The 15,057-nt window shown below is 36.5% G+C and overlaps 1 protein-coding gene across 1 annotated transcript in view; it reads right to left on the bottom strand.

The window, feature by feature from the left end:
* Positions 1–15,057, bottom strand: part of Tenm3 (teneurin transmembrane protein 3) — a 444,870-nt gene that overhangs the window by 91,611 nt on the left and 338,202 nt on the right. The window contains exon 10 of the mRNA XM_013023835.1: positions 13,603–13,788. Within this exon, the coding sequence (XP_012879289.1) occupies positions 13,603–13,788 (186 nt within the window). The remainder of the gene's footprint in view (positions 1–13,602; positions 13,789–15,057) is intronic.

The raw sequence follows: 15,057 nt of genomic DNA, 5'->3' as shown, positions 1-15,057 counted from the left end.
GGTCTTACCCACCCATGCTTAATGTTAAAGACTTTTTAAAAAAAGAGGTGTTGACAAATCAGAACAAGTAGGCATAGTTTTAATGCAAATCGACCAATTTGCAATGTAGATTGCCCTACAAACTAATTTGGTGTATAGGGAAAAATAAGCTCTATGGTTAAAGGAAGGCTTTATATCACATTTGGATATAGTAGATTCCCCACCAACATAATTATTTACTAATTTCATTCAAGTAATGGAGTTTAAGGGAAAAACAGCTGGCAAAGCATTCATATTTATGGACCTCCTTTGACTGCTCCTTAATTTATCCAAGGCACATGCCTGTTAAACCCTAGAAATGATAGTCATATTTCAGACAGCTGTTTTCCAGCTTCATTAAAGAGGCACTCAAAAAAGAGAGGGTCATCGAACCTATCAGGAAGAAGAGGAGTAAGAAAAAACCAGTGTCTGCAGTGACAGCATAATGTGTAACTGAAGGTGGATTAACACCACAACCGAACTTGTGCTTCAAAAATAAGTAGGAAGGAAAGAAACTGTCTGAGGATGAAAGGATGCTATTTTTTTCCACTTGTCATATTCAAGAAATGCTAAAGATAAATTCTGCCATTGAAAGAATACTCAAGTATCATTATGGGAAGGAGTAACCATATGTCTTAAAATGGTGGGTGTGATTTTTACAATGAGTAGAATGCAAAGTTCCGACATTGTATTGACTTCGTTAGGCTAATAAGAATCTCAGCATATAAGATGTTACTTAAAATCTACATGAACACTTCCCTAAGCTGCCTGGCCTTTTCAGGAGAATAATGTTTCAAGAAGAATGTAGCAACTAAATAATCTGGGACTAGTTATAATAATCTTTCTCCCTTCTTGCTCTTTTTACAAAATAGTTGAAAACATTATTTTGCACCTGTTATTTTTTTTTCTCCCAAACGCTTTGGCTCTTACTTAACTTTTTAATAAAAGGCTTCTGATGAACTTGGCAAGGATGTGAGAATAGTTTTCATCTTTATATCCGGTTAAATTGTATATCCAGTCAGTTGAGCTTTAAAAATCTCCTATGTACTAGGTTTTGCTGGTAATTACAATCTTTAATGGTTTTCAAAAGATGCAAATCAGCACAGTGTTCCAAACAAAAAAGATAGTCTAGTGTATCAGTAAAAAGAGCAAAACAGTAACTTTTTAATAGAACTATGTAATATAAAATTGACATATAATGGAATTGGCTTTTATTCAGTATTGGAACGCAGAAAATGATATTCTCAAGTACTGATAGCACTTTGGCTTGCTGAGTGCTTTGAACTGAGGCTGAGCAGAGGCCTCTGATCCCTTCTTCCATCTCATTCTTTGGCTCTTCTTTTTCTCTCTTAGCACAAGGAGGGCTGTTTTGTTTGTTTGGTTGGTTTTTTCTTTTGGATGCTGCCTACTCTTACTAAGGGAAATTCTTCTAGAAGGCAATTGTTCTGAACCCCTCCCTGACCTCTCAGTAAATAAGAGAAGATTAACTCATTGGAAAAGGGGTCTCCAGGACAGCTGTCCAGGGATTATCCTGTAAGTAACCACCAGTTCACCCAGCACTATTGCCTCAGACTTGATTTACTTAGCAGGAGGACAGTTGTGTCCTGCACATTTCTCCTTTCACACTCTCACTGGGAGGCCCCAAGCTCCCATTCCTTTCTGTTGTTACTTTGTCCCGGAATCCCTAAGCTTAGAATGCTATTTAAGCTCCCACCGTCTGTGTGACTACCATGCACTTTCACGTTAATAAATTTAATCCTATCTTCCCTGCCAATCTGCCTAGGGTCAGTTTGCTTATATGACAGTCTTGAATTACTGAACCTTCCAGGGGTGAAAAGAAAGTTCTGGCTGGGCGCTGGTAGCTCATGCTGCAGGAGGCTGAGACCTGTGGATCACGGTTCAAAGCCAGCCTGGGAAGTTAAGTCTGCGAGACTCTTAGCTCCACTAATCACCAGAAAACTGGAAGTGGTGCTGTGGCTCAAGTGGTAGAGTGCTAGCCTTGAGCTGAAGAGCTGAGGGACAGCGCCCAGAGTTTAAGCCCCACAACTGACCCCCTCCCCCCAAAAAAAGAGAAAGTTCTGTTCACTCTTATTTATGTCAGATAAGATGCCTCTCAATAAATTAAAACATATAATGTAAATTGAATTAAGTTGAGAAATGTGCTTGAAGGAAGAAATCCTAGGCATGGACATATTTGTATTTCAAAAAGTCTGCTAAGGCATAAAATGTAATAGATTTAAAAATCTCCTTGAGGTCAGTGGTAGAGTGCTTGCCTAGCATTTGTGAAGCTCTGGGTTCAATCTCCAGTGCTGTCCCTCACCCCAAATTCTTTGATGTGACTTAAGTTTGTGAGGTGTTTCCCTAAGATATAGAATGCTTACAGAGTACATTATTTTGATATTTAAGAGAAAAACTAAGCAATAAACCATGAAAGTTCCTGGTAGGAAATAAATACAAGACATTAAGAAAGAAAGAAATGAGGCTTATCAAATCTTAGGAATCAGTCATATTTCAATAATACCTAAGAGCTCATAAAGCAACACAAATCATCAGCATTTGCTTATTTAAAGCTCCCATGTGAGAAAAATCACAATGGAGTTAACGTTCCATTTGTTTTTCTGAACACAACTGTTTCTGAAGTCAAGGTACCTTACAGTATACTGGGTAGAAAAAAGCTTAATTTAGGTACCGGCTATTGGGCCCTGAATTATAACACAGGAGGATGATTGGAGTAAAATGTACAATCCACCACCATTGGGTAGAATTTATTTATCCTATGATTCTGCCTCAGTATGTGAAGCATATTTTTTCTACAGATCTCAAACTTCTCATTTTCATGGGCTATGTATACATCACCCACATGGAAAGATACATTCACCCACAAAACAGTCACCCATGTTTAGAATTCAAGTTTAGAACATCTTAAATACTCCTTTTCTAAATATACAGCATCTTTAATAATAGTCTCTTCTGTCCATCCATGTATGATAAAAATGTGCCTCTTACCAGAGATTGCTATCTGAGTTGGAATTTTCATGCAGGGTTCGCTGATGACAATGCAGCTACCTCTTTCCTTACTGAGGTAAAATTACAGCATGTAGGACAGGGCAGAGAACAGGGGGCTCTGATGTCTGATACAAACAGCAAATGTTGTTCATGCCTACACTCCCATTCTAAGAAAGAAACTGAGGCCCTGGGAAATTATGTACTGGGAAAAAATCCTCCACGTGATCAGAGAACATTAATAAGATGGCCCTGGAGGGCTATGATTTTCCTGATTCTCACACAGAAAGACAGGTGGCAAAAGGACTGGAAAATTCTAATGCAAAGGGTTTCTGAGGATTTGCCTAATCTGAGGATGTAATTCTAACAGGGCTTTTGGAAACATACATGGCTTATGCAGGCAGGTTAAGAAGACATAGAAGGAGGAAAAGTAAAAAGCTAAAGTTGCAGCATATGCACAAAAAGTTAATAGAAGATTCCAAATAGCAAATCTGAAGATTGGTGGGATATGGAGTATTAAAGTTAGTAGAAATTGCGTGATTCAAAAACTTTCTTGTGTAATATTTGAGATTAAAATATGATGGAAATACAACATCCAACTTAAAGTTTCATCGTTAGATCAGATTTAGAGGGCTGATAACCCTTTCACTTAGCAGGTTTTACAGAGCACCAAGTAAAAGACTAATTTGTTCAAGAAGTACCACTCTGCCATTGCTTACAACTGACTGTCATTAAGTTGAATCTATGACTTTATGGCCTTTTTTTGATGAATTTGATATATGTAAAGACAAATAAGGCCTGCTATGTAGTAGCTCATGCCTGTAATCTTAGCAACTCAAGAGGTTGGGTTAGGAGGATCATAGTTAGGAGGATCAAAACTGATTGGGTAATACTTGCATTAGCATGAAACCCTAATTGAAAAACAAACTAGAAGTAAAAAGGCCTGTGATGTGTATTGAAGCTTTTCTAGCAAAGACAAAGGTTTGTGTTCTACTCCCAGTACCAAAAAGGAAAGAAAAGAAGAAGAGAGGAGAGAAGAGAAGAAAATAAAAAAGCAGCAAGGTCCTGGTGGTTTATGCTTGTAATCCTACCTACTCAAGAGGCTGAGATCTGAGGATCACAGTTCAAAGCTAGCCCAGACAAGAAACTCTTCGAGACTCTGATGCCTAATTAACCACCAGAAAGCTGGAAGTGGAGCTGTGGCTTCAAGTGGTAACTAAATGCTAGCACCCAGGCCCTGAGTTTAAGCGTCATAATAGACAAAATAAAAAGGAGAAGAAGAAGAAAGAAGAAAAAAGAAGAAAGAAGAAGGAGAAGGAGAAGAAGGAGAAGCAGAAGCAGAAGAAAGAGAAGAAGGAGAAGGAGAAAAAAAGCAAACCAAAGTATTACAAAAGAACAATTAACACAGTGAAAAGAAAAGCCATTTGAAGGAGAGATGATTTATTACATCAACCCTGATAGCCACCATTACCATCAACAACACAGACACTGAAGGCCTTCTTTACAATGTAACATTGTTGACTAGTAAAAGCAAACATTATCTTTGCAACACTTAAAAAAATATTCAAGTAGACACAGCACTGACAACCTAATGAAACAGGGCCTCCATGTTTTAGAAAGGTCAGAGAAACTAGGATTGCATTTGTAGAAAAGAGATTACATGACCTCATTTAAGAAAATACCAATTCTGAGGGGATTCCTGAGAACAAAATACTGTATATAAATCTGTTAACTGATAAATTAGACTCAAATGAGAAAAATGTAATACTGAGAGGCCCCCCAAAGGAGACTAAGGTTATCTTAACCAAAGAAATAGAAATGTGAAAACAAGCCTAGTTTCCAGACTATGAGTGAAATGCAGTATGCTCTGAACGGAGCTTTCTACTGCTCTCTCAGGAACCAACACTCTGTGACACTCTGTCTACTCTGTGACGTCAACCGTCTTGTCAGTTAGAATCACTGGGACTGCACAGTGAACAGGCCTTTAGGACATGATCTTTCTGCAAGATTTTTGGAAGGTTTCTCAGCCTGTCTGGATGCCCACTGTCAATGAAGTCAATTTAGGACAAACTCCTTTCTCCTCAGCTCTCCATCCAATTGCTTTATATGTCCCGAGCTCTCCTGCAGATGACAGATCTAGAAGCAGCTTTAATTTTACTCTCAGTGTGTTGGAAAAGGAGAGGATTAATTCTCCTTGAATGTAGTAGGCATTCTTACTTTGGGGGAGGAATTAGCAGAGACTAAAAATGATCCAAGAGGGGAAAAAAATCACTGGATTTTTATTACTTTCACTCCAAACATTCTAGGAAAAATAACTGTAAGTACATTCTCTCTATGGTGTACATTTTGTGCCAGATACTGGGCAGAGTGCTTTTCTGTCAGATTGCATGCATTTAATCACCTCAGCACTTTGTGAAGAAGGTACTTATTTCTATTCCAACTTCACAGGAAATCATGGAGGGTTACCATGATTTTCCAAGATCATGCCAAGTGATAGAGTGGGGACAGAGGGCAGATCCAGGTTTTGTGGGTCTCAAACTTCTATAATTTAGGGGAGTTCTCTTTCTTAAGAAAAAAAACACAATGATATATGAAATACATTATAAAAGATAATTATTATTCTGGATGAGAAACACTTTCAGTTGATAAACACCTGAAAGCCCAAACAACTTTTTTTTTTTTTTGGTGCCGGTACTGGGCTTGAACTCAGGGCTTGGGGACTGTCCCTACAGGGCTTGGGGACTGTCCCTAATCCTTGTTGTTCAAGCCTAGTGCTCTACCACTTGAGTCACAGCACTATTTCTGGCTTTGTTTATTGTTAATTGAAGATGAATGTCTCTTGGGCTTTCCCGCTCAGGCTGGCGTTGAACCACAATCCTCAAATCTCAACTTTCTGAGATCTGTAATTCATTAAGTGCCTCACCTGTCTCTAATACACATTTTCCATATTCTGTAGGGCAATATTTACTCTTTGATTTCCTTCTTCTATGACAATGATCTGGTCATATTTTCTGTAAGTAGAATAGAAGGTAATGCAGCAGTCTTTCTTGTAGAATAGAAGATACTGCAGTCTTTATTCAATGTGATACCTTAATGTGATTTTCAATATTGCCAGTTTTGAAAATTTTCATTTGGCTTCAAAATTTGTTATTGCTAATGTCATGTACATTTTTAGCAATACTGTCAAATTTGGTGAGATTTTTATTGTGTAATAAACTGATTTTACATACTCTGAATCGACGACACTTATTAACTACTCTGTTTTGATGTCTTCTTGATGGACCATTTTCAATTTTATGTCATCTTTTGCCAGCGTGAGTATTTCATCATATAAACGTAATTTCTCTAGTGGATTTATACAGATCAATGATGCACTGTGAAGCAACTTCTCACCCTGAAAAGCTCATAGAAGACTGTCATAGATTTGTATCCTGCAAATACAGGAATGTTCACAAAAATGCCTCAAAAGCAAAATGCCCCAAACAGTAACATAGTTTCAATTGTATGGGTCCCATTACCAAGTATGTTCCCATAGCACAAGATTTCCATTTATAACTGGATGAAAAGTTTGATATATGTGATTTCAAGAAAAATTCTGTTTCCTTACATACCAGCTGTATTTCTCCTCCCAAACTCAGTTCTTCAGCTGCACTTCTATTGCTGGCTTCCAGTGGACCTGGCTATGCTAAATCGTCATATACATTCTGATTATGTGCAGTCATGGCTCTAGTAAACCAGTGGATGGTAGGAATGTTCCTGGAATATTCCCAGTTTGTAGCTGAGGAAACTGAGGCATAGGAACCCTGATACTTAGACTATGAAAACTTCACAGGAAAGCTGGCCAGTGATGTAAGTCACATAGCATTAGTGATTCCTTTCATACCCTTGCACCTGTAACAGACGTGAAGACCTAAGCCTCCCAGGAGAGTTATCCGTAGGTATGATATGGTACTTCATCATTTGCTTGTTATGAAAGAATTGTAAGTAACATTTGAGTAAGAAGGTAAAAGATGAAAAGAAACTCAGTTTTTAAAATAATTCTCAATTAGGTGAATATATATATACATATACATGTATATGCATACACATATGTACGCATATACATATACATGTATATATACATGTGTGTATAGATATTAAAAGTATATGTATATGTACATATATTTACGCATATATATGTATATATACATATGTGTATATATATTGTAAAAGTTACAAAGACTACTGCATTTTATAATCTAAGTAAAGCTTTGTTTCTGTGGCAGTCCTGAGGCTTGAGCTCAGGGCTTGGGTGCTGTCCCTGAGCTTTTGTTCTCCGTACCACTTGATCCACAGCTCCAAGTTTCATTGTTTTTCTATTGGAGGTAGGAGTCTCATGGTCTTGCCTGCCAGATAAGGCTTTGAATTGCAGTCCTCAGATCTTAGCCTCCTGAGTAGCTAGGCTTACGAGTGTGAGCCATCAACACCTAGCCTAATTAAAGCATTTTAAAGAGGGGTCATTACTTCTTCAAAATTGTCACTTATTTTTAATTTAACTGTTAAAGAGACTAATCTTTCACCATGTCAGAGATAAGAATTAGGACACCAAGTCTCAGCTTGTCCACACTGCTAACTGTTTGGATACCTTTACCCCTACCACCACCCAGCCACCATATTGTTTAATAGTTAACTCCCCAGCTGTGTGCATTTCATTTCCAGTTTCTAATCTCAGCATCCAAAATACCCAGAGCAACCATCGTATTTAATGTAAATATGCTGGGTACAGTAGGTCTAAGTTTCATCTGAGCAGACAAAGCATGTCTTTATGATAATTAATTATCTTGTTTCCCAATGTACTAAAGAATTAGAATAAAAATGAATAGCTGGTCTTTTTGTAGCTTAAAGGAATTAGGATTTCCCTTAGGTCAAATTTCCATTTGCATTGCTGGAAAGTACATGGAAATCAATGTTGCTCAATAAATAGCTTGTGTTTGAGACATTACTAGAAGAAAAATGCCACAATATATTCCATCTTTCCTTCATCATCATGATTTTCAAAAACAACTCTCTAACCCCTAACAAAAACACAGCAGCTCCTTGTTAAACAATATTCATCTGACACTAGGTTACATTTTATGATTATGGATGGAAATTTCATTAACTAAAATAAATTCCTTGCACAACTTTTTTTTGATAGCATCTCACTATATAGACTAATCAAACCAGCCTTGAATGAATTTCCTTTTTAGCCCAGGTTCGCTCCCTGGCCACCTGGTCCCCCTGCTTCAATCCCCTGTCTGGAATTACAGCATCACACCTGTTCCTTCTTTTACTTGAAAATAAATGTTACCACTCAAAATGTTGTCTGGGCTGCAGTTCATCTCATTTATATTTGCATGCATTGTGTGTTACTTTCTAAGTACTTTATTAAGTACTACTTCATAGTATTTCATTGAATCCTAACAATGCTTTGAGGTACACAATATTCATATTTATGGAAGAAGAAACATACTTAGAAACATTAAATGCTTGCCTCAGGTCACTCAATAGTTCAGCACAGATACAAATGCAAAAAGCTCTCAAACATTACAATATTCTCCTTCAAAATCTCCGACAAGTACTAATTTTACATTTTGCATTTGAAAAAAGTCTGGGGATAAGAATAGTTAAGATATAAATTATAGTGAATTGTAGAACCGATTTAAAATGCTATCTTAAAAATTGAAGCCCATTTTTATTATGCTACACTGTCTTGTACAAGAAATAGTACATGTAGCACAAAAAAGATGTTCAATAATTGCTTAATGGGGAAAAACTAGTTAATTAACAGATGGAAAGCAACTGAAGCCATCAAAATGTAGTATCCCACAAAATAACCTCAGGTCATCCTGAGAGGTGAAGATGATTTCTTGCTACACACACACACACACAAAGGTTAAATAAGAGTAGAAAAAAAAAGAATTCTTTTTTTCAATGGTTAATTCTAGTTCCTTTCCAAATATGGCAGAAATTATCCATTGTTTAGAAGCTGCAGAATTTCAACAGACTTCAGTGTGTCCCTCATATAGGCTTAGTACCCAAGAATTTTAAATTTGGGGGGATGGAAAGAAAGGTTAAAATACCCTCCTCTTCAAAATTTTTTCCTCAAACCAATAAAAAGAAGAAGCAAAACTCCAATGTTTCACATTATGTAATTATGCTATTGCTAAAGCTTATTGGAAGCGTGGAGCTTGTTCCAAGATTAAACATGCTTTCCAATCTGAAATTCTTCCTTTTACTACCAAAACCGCATGATATAAGCCCATTTTCTCCTTTGCTGTCCCTGCAAGAAGTGGAAATGTCATCAGCCTCCAAAAGATACCTCTCTAGACTGCAGATGGGCGGATGAGTCTTCTTGTTTTTTTTAACAAACACTCCTGGTATAACAACCAGAGAGTTAACACTCTCCCTTTCAGATCTCAGTCTCATCTATAATCTCTAAAATGTCCAGCTATAGATAGACAACTTTAGGGGTAAATATTTTCAACTAAAACTAAACATAATGGTTTGATTGCAGGTTAGTAATAGTCAAAATCTGATACTCAGAACTTGTTATTGTCTATGACATTAGCCTGGAATTCTGCCTCCAGCAGCTGTTCATCAGAGGTTGGAACAATATTTGATTTTATGGCCAATTAATTCACACCATAGGTCAATACTTCATTTTTTTCTTTCTTCTTCCTCCTTGCTTCCTTCCCTCCCTCCCTCCTTCTCTTTCTTCCTTCCTATACAGGATTTGAACTCAGAGTCTAATGCTTGTTAGGTCAACTCTCTACCACTTGAGCCATACTCCAAGAAAACTCTTAAGAAATAAGAAAAGAGGAGCCCAATGAACTGGGTCTTATTTACATGGTTATAGATCCTAGATCCACTTAGATCCATTGACAGTAAACTTATTTAGTTCATAACTAATAATGTCACAGTTCATAGATTTGCCATTGACTCACCTTACCCCTTAAACTATAGAACTGTTTTGATATAGAAATGACCATAAAATAGTCTACTCATGTGAACTATTATTTATAAAATATTAATTATGTTTAATATATTTTAACTTGCTTCTGGATCCTCTAAATATGCTTTTTTTAAATTAAATTTTTATTGTTTTAAATTGTCTTTAAGTAGTTGTTCAGAGGGGTGTCAATTTAACACGTCAACTTGAGTCCAACGCAGCTTGCTCAGTGTCACCACTTCCACCCTGAATATTCTTATATCATTCCTAATGCGCGAAAAACAAAAGAAGACACATAGATAGGAACCATCACAAGGATGACATTATTGCTGTTAGTGTTAAACCATGTTATTGGTTTACATGCTTACTGGTTACTGCTGGGTTGGTGTTTATTTGATGTAGTTCATTCACATAACTTCCTCTATTCTTGACTTACGAAAGGTCCCACTTATTAGTGCCTCCTGGGAGATATCTACTCTAATCATAATATTGCTAAAAGTTTTATTTTCTATCTGTATCTATCATGATAGTGTTAAGCTGAGAAAGAAGGAGGACATGGGACAATAATAAGGAAATTGCAGATGAACACATCTCATTTGTTGAACTCATGATTCATAACGAGAAGAAAACATGAACACACTAATAAAACTGTCAGGATGGAAACTTTTCAGGTAGAAGCTATTCAGTGAATACTCAAAATTTATAACCACTTCACTAACAACATGTCTATGGTTTTATGAAAAGATGAACTGAGTATATGAAAACATGATAAGATGACTAATGAATAGTCTCTGCTTTCTACTGCAAAACTTCTGTTTGCTTCTAACTGTTTAATTTCTCCTCTATCTCCTTTTCAATTAACTTTCCTGCTCATATTCAATGACAAGGCACATAATATGGAGAAAGAAGGAAATCTTGCTGATTTATGAGTCTTCTTTCACAAAGTGGCAGCGCCTTTCAGCCAGATACTTAAGTGTCAGAATTGGGAGGAAATCTATAGAATGGTAATCATCCAAATGAAAAGACACCACAGCTTCCTGGTTGTTTCAAAAATGGTCCCTTAGGTTTCATTGTAGATATAAACTCAGTTAGCAAGTAGACCAGGGAAAAGAAACCGGATCTTCATATGCCAAATTTTGGAATAATTAGCAAAAATAATGATTTTAAGGGTTTCCACAACTCTTAAAAGGTTCACATTTAAGATTTATTTTTCAAATGAAGCAGGTCCCATATTGTTATTCATAGGAGTAGAAAAGCAACAGAATTAATGAAAACAATAGAACATGTAATTGTTAACCCAACAAGATATATTCAAATTTTGCTACAAATAAAAATCTTGTTTTGATGCAACTAAGAAGGGTGTTCAAAAAGAGTTGGTCTGTTGTGTAGCTAGTGGTTGGGAAGTGAATGTGTCTGTTGCTTTCTGCTACGTATTTTAGTTTTCAAAGCTACAGAATACATAGTAAGCTATGCAACTTCCCTCTACCAGCTAGTATTAACTTGTAGTGGCATCACAAAACAAGGATTTTTTCCCTCCTGCCCTCCCTTTGACATATGGGCATTCTAAGATTTGGGGGCATGAAACAGTCTCCTCAGAGGAGAAATACTGTATAGTGTGTAGTACATTCACAGGAAGATACTTGAATCCTGCTCATCAACTGTCTTCCCTTTAATGCAGTTCCTATGAAGAGCGTGCTGCGATGATCCTACCAGGCCCCTTTCAAAGAGTAGAGAAGGAAAATCCAGATCACTACTGTGAGGGTGTGCACTGTGCAAGTGTTCTAAATATGTGCATCTACAGTTAATGTCAGCACAAATCAACTGCTTCCTCCCTTAGCCAGTAAGCTCACATTCAACGAGGCCTTCAGGGTGCTGTGCAGCTAAGAGTTTACAGCTGGATAACCGGATAGCCGGTTGTAGAGTGAACACAGCAAGCCTGACCTGCAGAGAGGCTTGCAGAGCTGGACTCTGGAAATTTGGATGTTTATTAGACTGATCATATTATCTTGCCCACCTGGAGCAATAAACATTTGTTTTGTTTTTCTTCTGGGATTTGGTGGTCATGGTAGACAGATTGTAATCTTGGGCTCCTGAGTTTCCCATGGGCTTCCCTTAGAAGAAATGTTGATACCTTTTATTGCTAGCGAACGGAGCAGGCGAGATGTGACTTCTCTGGGTGGGAGAGAAAAAACACATGAAGCCTGGGAGTGGACTTGCCCCACTTCGGATGTGTAATAAACGAGAGCTAATTCCAACCACCTTGAGTCCTCGAGCCCTTGGTTGAACATGATGTGAAGGGGTGAGTGTGTGACCCTTGAAACAGATGTCAATATGATCCAGGAGGATCTACGTAGAGTTCACAAAGGTAGACTTGTGACAATTTTATATGTGATTTTAATTTTCCCATGACACAAAATTCCTGACCACCCAATTCCTGTAAAGCAAATAAATAAATAAATAGAAGTACATAATCCTTGTAGCTATACTGGAAGAAGAAATTCTTCAAAACACCAACACTTCCTCCAAATAGTTTTTTTTTTTTATCAAATTTTGCCCTAAGGAAGTAAAAAATGTGGAATAATATTATACCTTAATTTCTGAAATTTTTGCAGGTTTGGGTATTTGTAAGTAATGTTATATACTTTCACTGAAGTGAGCTAGACATTTATTACTCACTTTTATTGTACTATTTTTAGTTGAACATTTTAATTTGGTAACTTGGCATGTAAAAGCAAATGGATTGAGTATATGAAGAATGTAAGGCTTTTATACATCTATAATCATATTAAATACCATTTATTTACAAAAGCCTTTTAATGAAAATGATTTGATACTAACCACCTATTTGATTGTTTTAATTAACCTATCATCACATTTGGAAAGGGATGAGGCGTATAAAGGACAGCTAGACTTATGCATTATTTTACTTATTTTTAGTGATACTACAAAAGAAAGCTATAAAAAGTAAAATATCTTTTGTAGAGACTAAACAGATTGGCAAGTCTAAGGTCTGTGATTCTGGAATCAATAATGCTGTGTATTTAAAAAAATTTAAAACAATTTTAAAGTATAATAACACAACTCGTGTTAAGAGATGTAATGGCACTGTGGAGCATGAAGAAGACAGCTCATAACTGTGGGGCCAGGACTCCACAGTGCTGTGAAGATGCACATTTGTGGCGCACTGAATGCACCGCTTAGAAGTAGAAATTAAATTTTCTTTATATGAGTCCATTTTTTCCAAAAACATAAAATTATCTCATACTAACAAACAGTTGTCCTAAATACAAATGAACTGTCATTCGAAAATGACAACCATACTTATAAACAACAAAAAAATTCCTTTTTAAGGAAGGCAAATTGAAAAAAAAATCACAATGAGAAGAAACAAGCTTTCTCTAAGTTGTAAAACAGCCAACAATGTTCATTCTTTTGCAGTAGATGGAGGAAAGCTGTAGACGTGCAGCCTAGAGCTGGGGATAGCTCAGAGGTAGAGCTCTTGGCCTAGCTGGCTTAAGTCCCCTGGGTTTGATTCCTAGCATAGCTAGCCAAAAGGAAAAAAAAAAAAAAGCAATGAAGTATAAGAATAAATACAAGTGTGGTTGGCCTACCAATGGTGCAATGCTCTCCGTTCCATCCCTGGCTGCATTCGCACTTGCCATCCTTGCAGGTTCCATGTTCAGCACAGCGGGGGTGGCATGCTCTTTGATTACATGCTGGGCCTGTCCAGCTCTCCTCGCAGCGACAAGTGCCCCCCATGCAAACACCATGCGAGCCGCAGTCCACTGAACAGATTTCTGTTTTGAAAAACGAAGGAGGGCAGGAGGGGAAGAGTAGCAGGGGGTGAGAAAGGGAATTAATAAGGAGAATTACATCTTCAACTTGTTCAAGTGAAACATAATCTCACGGAATGTGTGCCTATACGGAAGTTCATTTCAGCACTGATGAGTCGGGATCACGAATGGCAGAATTGTACTTTCTTATCTGTCATTTAATTTTATCTGCGGTTGTACAGGGTGCCTAAAATACGCCTGTGATTTTGTTGGGAAGAATTTCTTACTTTATAGATAAAGATATTTTATATATGAAATGTTATGGATGTAGAATAGTCATATTCATGTATAAATAGCCAGGAGTATCTCTTCTAGCCAAGAAAACATACACATGCACCAAAATAATGTATTATTTCAGTATCTAATTATCTCAAGCATCTAAAAGGAATTGGATTTCACATATTTTATGAGAACTGAAAAGGGGTATTTCTCATGTGTAAATATTGAAAATAGTTACATATAGATAGTAGAATTACAGGTAATTTAAATTTTCCTTATTTTTCCATAATAAAAAAGAAATCTTGTTAAAAAGGGACTATTTCCAATTTCACTACTTAAAAATTTAAATATTCAGAAACTTTCATTAAAAAATCTATCAAATTATATTATCAAATTATATTATCTTACATACTGGTAAATAAAAGATAATGTTGGTTTTCCTTTCAGCATATTTTTACAAATAATAACTACAAATTGCTTAACCCACATACCAGAAACTTTAATAGTAGATATATCACAAGTGATTGTCATTTAAAAACCCAAGATTTTTTTTTAACCTATGGAATTACTGAAATAGTCCAAGTAACCAAATCACCTCAAAAATTAACACTAGGTTAATTCTCTTTAAAGAGAATTCAGATGCCAGAAGTACTTTTATTTTTTCCATGAAAGATTTCTTTAAGCTTTATTTTTACTACATTTAACTTAGAAAGAGTGAGGTAAATTGAGAATGGAATTTATTTTTTATTCTTTAAATACAGAGTTAATAGTAAAAATGTAAGACAGCTGTTGAGTTTTGGTTTTCTTAAAGAAACAAGGATGATTTAAAATGGAGGTCAGAAATCATTTCTCAAACACTATAAAATAGACTATGGTCTATTTTCTTTTTTTTTTGGTCCGGTCGTGGGGCCTGAACTCTTGGCCTGGGCGCTGTCCCTCAGCTCTTCAGCTCAAGGCTAGCGCTCTACCACTTGAGCCACAGTGCCACTTCCGGCTTTTTTTCTTTTTGCTTAT

This window comes from Dipodomys ordii, unplaced genomic scaffold, assembly GCF_000151885.1.
Source record: "Dipodomys ordii isolate 6190 unplaced genomic scaffold, Dord_2.0 Scaffold4, whole genome shotgun sequence".
In the NCBI taxonomy this organism is placed as follows: domain Eukaryota; kingdom Metazoa; phylum Chordata; class Mammalia; order Rodentia; family Heteromyidae; genus Dipodomys; species Dipodomys ordii.
The sequence above is the reverse complement of the archived record's forward strand: the minus strand, read 5'-3'. Positions and strand labels throughout refer to the sequence as shown.